The sequence below is a fragment of the Gopherus evgoodei genome, chromosome 11 (assembly GCF_007399415.2).
Source record: "Gopherus evgoodei ecotype Sinaloan lineage chromosome 11, rGopEvg1_v1.p, whole genome shotgun sequence".
Classification (NCBI taxonomy): Eukaryota; Metazoa; Chordata; order Testudines; family Testudinidae; genus Gopherus; species Gopherus evgoodei.
The window spans coordinates 15,766,631-15,773,927 of NC_044332.1; the positions used below are offsets into that span (position 1 = coordinate 15,766,631).

Sequence of the window (7,297 nt, forward strand, 5' to 3'; positions counted from 1 at the left end):
AACCTGTTCTGAGTTTGTTCATACCATCACTGGTCTATCTTCACCCTGTTCCCTAGTGACCCTCTGGTCTGGTGGTTATTTCCCTCTGCAGTATTTTGCATCTCCTTAGGCACTTCCTTATAGGGACCAGCTAGCTCCTTACACCTGAAGTTTACATACATTCTGTCAGAGCAAGGCTAATCACAGGGCTACAATACCAGACAGGATGATACAGGTGCTTTTGGGACTGGCTTTGCCACAGGCTTCCTGTATAACATTACTCAAGTCACATGACCTTTCATGTCTGAGTGAAAGAGAGATAATTACCTGCTGCCAATAGCACAAGCAGGCATAGTGCTGGCTAAGCCCCAACCTCAACTACTGCACAGCCAGGACTTTGGGGGCATGTGACCCCCAGCAATCCTACCTCTCTGGATTACCAAGTGTGCAGGGGTCCTCCAACGGAAGGGTTCTTTAGGAAGGCCCCAGCACCCTTCTGGAGGAAGAGACTCAGCTGCCACCAGTAACAAGGGGTAGGGGTAGCTGAGCAATGACCTCAGGGGCAGTGTGGACTGAAAGAAACATTTGTTAAACAGGTTTGTTTATTTAAAAAATAAACCTAATTACATTTGAAACTGACGATCTTTGATGAGGCCTGATTTATTATATTCTAAAGTCATTTAAGATAAATACAAACAAAAATTAATGGTACATGTTTGTAGCCAAGTTTTCAAGAAAGCCAAGCCACTGAACAGCTGGAGGTCATTGGCTAGGCACCTGGAACCAGAGTTTGGTGAAGTACTGAACTAGCTTTTGACAGCAGTAGCCTCTTCTGCAATTTCAGAGAGAACATTTTCTTTATGTCAGTTTATTCAGCTAGTTCATTGGAATGACTACTTCCCTCAAAAGTTAAAGAATCAAATTGAACAAGCTGCAATGTTTGGTGTCCCTCTTCCAATCTATCACTAAAAACTACATGTGAGAGGATATCTACTAGTTCTAAAATCCTGAAGAACATAATGAATTGAACTAACTACAGATACTAAACTGTTTAATTAAACAAGGAAGTAGTTATCAGAAACTGTTAGTTTTAAATGCAAAACTAAATGTAAATTAAGCTATATAATTGCTTAAACAAATGTATATCAATAGAGTGTTCTCCTGGTCAGCAAAAAAGACTATATTTAGTTGCCAATCACCATTAAAATGTTGATCAGCCAGTGAGAATCAGCCTTTCTTTGGGAAGAGAACTAAGAAACTACAAATGCAGAGACATGATTAAAATTGATTAAAAAATAAATCAAGATTTCCTGCTTGCTGATGTAAACAGAGATTAAAATTGGTGATTTAAATCAATCCACCCTGCTCAGGTCCCTGAAGCCCCTCCTTCACCCCATCCAAAGAGGCACTAAGTACAAAATGTGTTTTGCTTAAGACAGTTTTTCAGCATGACATCTCTTTAGGGCCTTATGCCCTCTACTTACAGCCTGCTCACATATAACGCTGTATTTGCCCCATTTACACTAGCCTGAGATACTCTATCTCATCTAACTGTGCTTCTCAGGTGCTTAAAACACTGTTTACAGCCCCCTACTCAAATCACATGCAAGAATGTTGTGATCTCATACCCATCTTCGGCAGCACGTTCATGCTATTCCACAAGATGTGAGGTTCCTGGTACTTGGGAGTATTTAAAAAAAAAACAAAAAACAACCTCTGTTTAACGCTGTGGAGATGGAGCATGGCCTAGTGGTTTGAAGTACAGGATTAGAGATCAGGAGATCTGCATTCTACTTTACCTCTGCTACTGATTTACTAAGGTAAGAGACCACAGACAAGACACTCCACTCTCCACGATTCCATTACACCACCACCATCTCCACCACCTCAAAAAAGGATTATAGTTCTACAGAAAAGTATTGTGACATTTAAAAACAAAAAACCACACTCTCAAGCAGGAAGGTACCATAAAAGCTTAAAGTATTATTTAGTGCTCAGTCTTCATTATATTCAATAGCAGAGAAAGCTTTGGTGAGTTTGTTCAGAGGTTGTTTTGGGAAAAACTTAAGTTTCCTGTTTACAAATCAAGGGTACGTCTACACAGCAATTAGACTGCAGCTGACATAGGCTCATGGGGCTCAGGATAAGGGGCTGTTTAACTGTGGTGTAGAAATTCAGGCTCAGGCTTCAGCCCAAGTTCTGGGACCCTCCCACCTTGCAAGGTCCTAGAGCCTGGGCTCTAGCCCAAGCCCAAATGTCTACATTGCAGATAGACAGCCCTTTAGTCTGAGCTTTAGTCAGCTGACATGGGCCAGCTGCGGGTTTTTAATTGCAGTGTAGACATACCCTCAGAGTTAGAGGGTGCTGATGTTCCTCAGACTGATGCGAAAAAAGGCAGGGGGCACTAGAGGAGGATCATGTTATGTAGCCTGTTGATTTGGAGGAAGAAGGTAACAGTGAATGGACCATATTTGTCAATGTCAGCAGAATTGTTTCACTTATCAGAATGTATGGAGGACCATAGAAAAAGGCAGATCCAGTTAGAACAGTACACAGTTTGGCAGCATGATAGAAAATGAAATTTAGCATGTATAGTTTAAAAGCGTACGTTTACAGAAAATACGACACTAGCCTTCTTCTGCATCCTAGTAAGCTCTGAATTTGCATGATCCTTTGCAGAAAGAGATGGAGTTTCCAGTGGATAATTCACTGAAGCTGTCTGCCTAATGGTCTTTACTATGATCTTTGAACATGACAGATTTCTCAACTGATATGCTTTTAATTGCATTTTGAGCTACATGTCTGGTTTGACTTTTTTTGCATAGGTATTTGAAACATTTTTCCATCTCTGGGGTAACAACTGATGTAGGTGGATTTACACCAGAGATTATTTGGCCCTTTGAGTTCAAGCCTTTATCACGTTTCCATATTTAGCCAATGCTGCATAAAACCAGTAAACTACGATGAGTTTAAGAAAAAAAAAGCCACATACCACGCAGGAAGCTTCATACTGTTTTCCAAGTTTGGGCCTCAAAAATGCACTAAAAATCCAACAAACAAAAACAAGAGTTAGTTTTCATAACAGTAGTTATAGCTATGCATATTAAGCATGTTTTTATTGAGTCATTTTAATTAAATTATTTTGTCAGTGTGACAATGTTACTTAAGTGGCTAGATAAGCCCATGTAACAAACAGTAATGAAGCCATGAGAAACTCAGATACCTGTTGAAAGCAGTGTACAGAATGTTATTACCTTTTCCATAAACAGAAGGTTTTCACAAATACCATGCAAATACCAATATGAAAGCAAGACATTTTTAAAATAGTATTTTCTTCCCTTAAAGGTAAAAAGAATTCAGCCATTTTAACTCATCCAAATGATGTATTTTTTAGTAGTCACATTTACCGTTTATCAAAGTATTTAGGAGAGTAAGAATATATTAAGTATTACAGGCATTATGAGTTGAATAGCTGCGGTTTGCTAGTAGATTGTGTTGATGATTCTTTTCCTCTAATACACAACTATCTGAATTGCTTGGGGGCTTCTATTTCCTCACAAGCTTTAACCAGAAAACCCACCCACCCCACAATAAGTAATTAGACATGAGAACTTCAGTAACTCAGCCAGAGGTTATAGGTCTATTACAGGAGTGGGTGGGTGAGGTTGTGGCCGTGCAGGAGGTCAGATTAGATTATCATGATGGTCCCTTCTGACCTTGATGTCTATGAGGCCATTTAGGACCCTCATCCTACAGTATTTGCTCAAACTTAGGCCTCAGTTGGAATCTTGTCTTAGCAGTCTACCACTGGGCTAAACAACACACACACACACACACACACACACACACACACACACACACACACACACCCTACAAAAACAAACATCTCACTAACAGGTTGACAACCGGAGGTTTTTTGGTTTTGTTTGTTTGTTTGTTTGTTTGGTGGGGGGGAGGGTGTAAAAATACTATTCGCCTACACTTCCCCCCCCCCCCTTATTCATCCAGCCTCCCACTCCTCCAGCAGACCCCTGCAGCCCCGCGCTGACCCGGGAGCCAGTGCAACTAGGGGCGCTCCGACTTGGGCAGAGCGCCAGGCAGGACCAGCCCTGCCGGCGGGAGCAGCGCTGAGGGGCCCCCCGAGGCCTGCCTGCCTGCCTGCCAAGCTGGACAGGGGTCCGCGCCGGTGACCCCCGCAGCCCCGGCCCAGCTCGCACCTGGTTTGCCGCCACAGGAAGGTCTGGATGGCCAGAGGGACGCCGCGGCCGCCTTCCTGCTCCGGGCCCTGGGAGCTTTTCCTCTTCACCATGGCGGCGGCGGCGGCCCGGCCCGCGCCAGCCCGCGGCGGCCGCCCCGCTTCCCCCGCCGCGCAAGATGGCTGCAGCAGGCAGGGACGCGGGGGCGGGAGCGAGCGACGGTGTCCGCCTCCTCCCGGCCTTCAGCACCTCCCTCGGCGGACAGCGCCCAGCGGCAGCCCGCGGCGGGGAGCCGGGCGCCACCCACCCAGCGGGGCCCCAGGGAAGGCAGCGCTCGCCTACAGCGCCAGGGCTGCTGCCGCCAGCCGCCCCCGGGCCCTCACCCGCGGCTGGGCTGAGCACCACCTGTGGCGGGCGCAACCGTCCCCAGCCCGCCCAGGGCGGGAGCGCGGCTGAGCCGTCCAGTCCAGTCTCTCCCAAAGAGCGTCCCGCTCCGCCCCCATCCCTGCAGGTCTCTGCCCCTGCGAGGAGTAAGCGTGTGCAGCCCCCTCCGAGGCGCCCGCTGGGTAACTGCCAAAAAAGAGGTGCCGGAGAGGGGTCCGCACCCTGCGGGACATCAGTAGGTGGCAAGAGCAGACGGGGTGGGGGCTCAAGTTTGTGGTGCAGCAGGGCCTGAAAAAAGGCGAGCCTTGTTCTATAGGCCTTTGGTTGTTTATAGGGCAGGAGGAGGAGGGAATGAGTCACTTACCTGTTCCTTTATGATGGTGCTTTAAGGCAGAGAGTCTCACAAGAAGTTTTTTGGTGGTCTCTGATTGCGGCCACCAGCTTCTGCTGGCGGCGGGTCTGACAGTTTTTTCTAAAATACTCAGTTAACTGAAATATGCCTATCCCCATGTCCAAATCATTGTAATTTATTTAGGTACAGTTTTAAAAAATAATAGAAGTGAAAAGTGATATTCACAAACAACACTTTTCACAACAGCCTGACTTGGCTCTGGCAAACCAGCGGACAAATTAAGTGTTGGATGGGGACATAGGTAGGGAAACAGCAGGGGCTGGTGTTGGGGAAGGGGCAGGAGAGGCAGCCGAGGCCTGGATGGGATAGTGAGCTTTGGATCGCAGGCCAAAACATGACAGCTAGGGGATAGAGCCTGCTGCTGCATGGCTTAAGTCTGCTACCCACCACCCCAGGGCTGAAGCCTGAGCCCCACCATTCCTGGCAGGGTGGGAAACTATGGTTGCTATTTGTACTTGATATGAAGGAGATATACATGTGTGTGCCAGCTGTGTAACGCTGGCACTTCAGCCTGTTCTGCCTCACTAACTGCCACACTTGTTCTATGTATATGCTGAATGTGGTAAAGGAGAAGATTTAGCCTTGTGGGACTTTGCAGGCAAGGACATCGAAGGTGGAGAATAGTTGCCTGTAACGTATCGTGGTTTGGACCCAAACCATTCATTCATGCATTTTCTTGGAGATAGGACTGCAGAAATTTGGTGACCAACATTACCAAATGCCAGACATCCAGCAGGATGTATATGACTTTATGCCCTTGTCTTTGGACAGGAGGGTGTCATGCACCATGCCACAACCCTTTTCTAACAGAGGGAGCCAGGAGACTGGCTGCTAAAGAGTGTTCTGGGAGCTTCTAAGTTTAGTTTGCTTGGGGGAGGAAGATTACAGTGGGCGGCTGCTTGCAAGGACTCCAGCAAAGAATGATTGTTTCTTTACTTTTGGTAAGGCTAGTCCATATTTTAATGGCGATGGTAGATTCCCCTCAGAAGAAGATAGTCTCTGAGTCAGGGATCAAGTACTCTCTAGCGACTCAGGCAAGATGGGGGCAGAGAAACTAGTAGCAGCCCTGTTTGCTATGAGAGTTTCCATACTCCAGCTTGTACAAGGGGGTCAGATACATGAAATCCAAACTACCTCTGTTGTCCGTAGCTTTTTATTTTCTGATGTGCTGAGAGGCCTCAGGAAAGATTCCTACTTACTGTAAGAGATGCTGGGTTCTACAGCTGCATGGGATGCTGTCATGAAATGATGTGTGTTCTGCAATATTTCTGTGCAGTGTCTTTTTGCTGGCTCTGCTGCAGCGGCTAACGAGGCACCCTGCCTCCTTCATTGCAATGGCACTAGTTTTGTAAAAACTTTCCTTTGGCCAAGCCTATCCATATCTGCTACTTCATAGAGCATTTGGGAGGCTAAATGTATAAAGAGATTCAAAGCCAACAGTTGAAAGGTGCTCTAGAAGTGCAAGGTAATATAGACTACAGTTCTCAAAGCTGGGGGACTGAAATAAAAATGGCCTGATTTTCAGAGAAGCCTAGAGCTCACAACTCCCAGGAAGGGTACACCAAGAAAAGAGGCCACAAGCTACCTGCAGGATCATGATAAGTTCAGGCTTGTGATAAACAATACAAGTAGCTTATGCTCTATGACCTACATAAGGTGCCCTGCCCCCTAGGTGTCAGAGGTTGCCAATAGTTTTGATGAGATTTAAGCCTGGTGTAGTCCTTGCATTGGCTGACCTTACCAAGGAGCCCAGTTGATCTGTGACCAAGAAGGAGTTTTTAAAAATATACTTTTATGAATCCTAGTCATGCCTCAGTTTTCCTCTGTACATTGCATTGCTACCATGTAGGTGCAAAAGGATTAATGTTGTTCTTGGAACAGTGCAGGAGGGGTGTGTGTCTGTCTGTCTGTCTGTAAGGAATTAACAGGTTCTTTAAAGAACTGTCTCGATCCAACAGAGGGTCCAGATGACAAAGACATCCCAGTGACTGAGCAATGAACAGCAGGAAACCCCAGTAGGGTAGGACTCGGGAACTGAGCAGAAGAACAAGGTGTCAGTCAGGTAACCAGAAGAAGGGTGGCCTCTTTTGAGGGACTCAGAAGCCTGGACCTGGGGGTAGACAAAAAGGAGAAATAGGTAGGGAGAGTCAGAAATGGAGTTCATCACAGTTTGGCTAGTTCCTAGTGGCACTGGTTTGACGAGAGTGAACTATAGCTTAACAACTTCTGCGCTAACCTAGAGACTCAGATGCCAGGTGACTAATAAATGGTTACCTTGTTTTGTAAAGGCTGCCTATGTTGCTGTAAAAAAAGAGGGGCACAGTAA

General features: G+C 46.2%; 1 protein-coding gene across 6 annotated transcripts in view; it reads right to left on the reverse strand.

Moving 5' to 3' along the window:
• UNC80 (unc-80 homolog, NALCN channel complex subunit) overlaps positions 1 to 4,317 on the reverse strand; it is a 197,667-nt gene extending 193,350 nt beyond the window's left edge. For all 6 annotated transcript variants that reach the window (XM_030580475.1, XM_030580473.1, XM_030580471.1 and 3 more), the window contains exons 1-2: positions 4,197 to 4,317; positions 2,972 to 3,020 (exon numbers count right to left, since the gene is read on the reverse strand). In XM_030580475.1, coding sequence (XP_030436335.1) covers positions 2,972 to 3,020; positions 4,197 to 4,288 — 141 coding nt within the window. In that variant the 5' untranslated portion in view covers positions 4,289 to 4,317. The remainder of the gene's footprint in view (positions 1 to 2,971; positions 3,021 to 4,196) is intronic.
• Between the last annotated feature and the right edge of the window lie 2,980 nt (positions 4,318 to 7,297).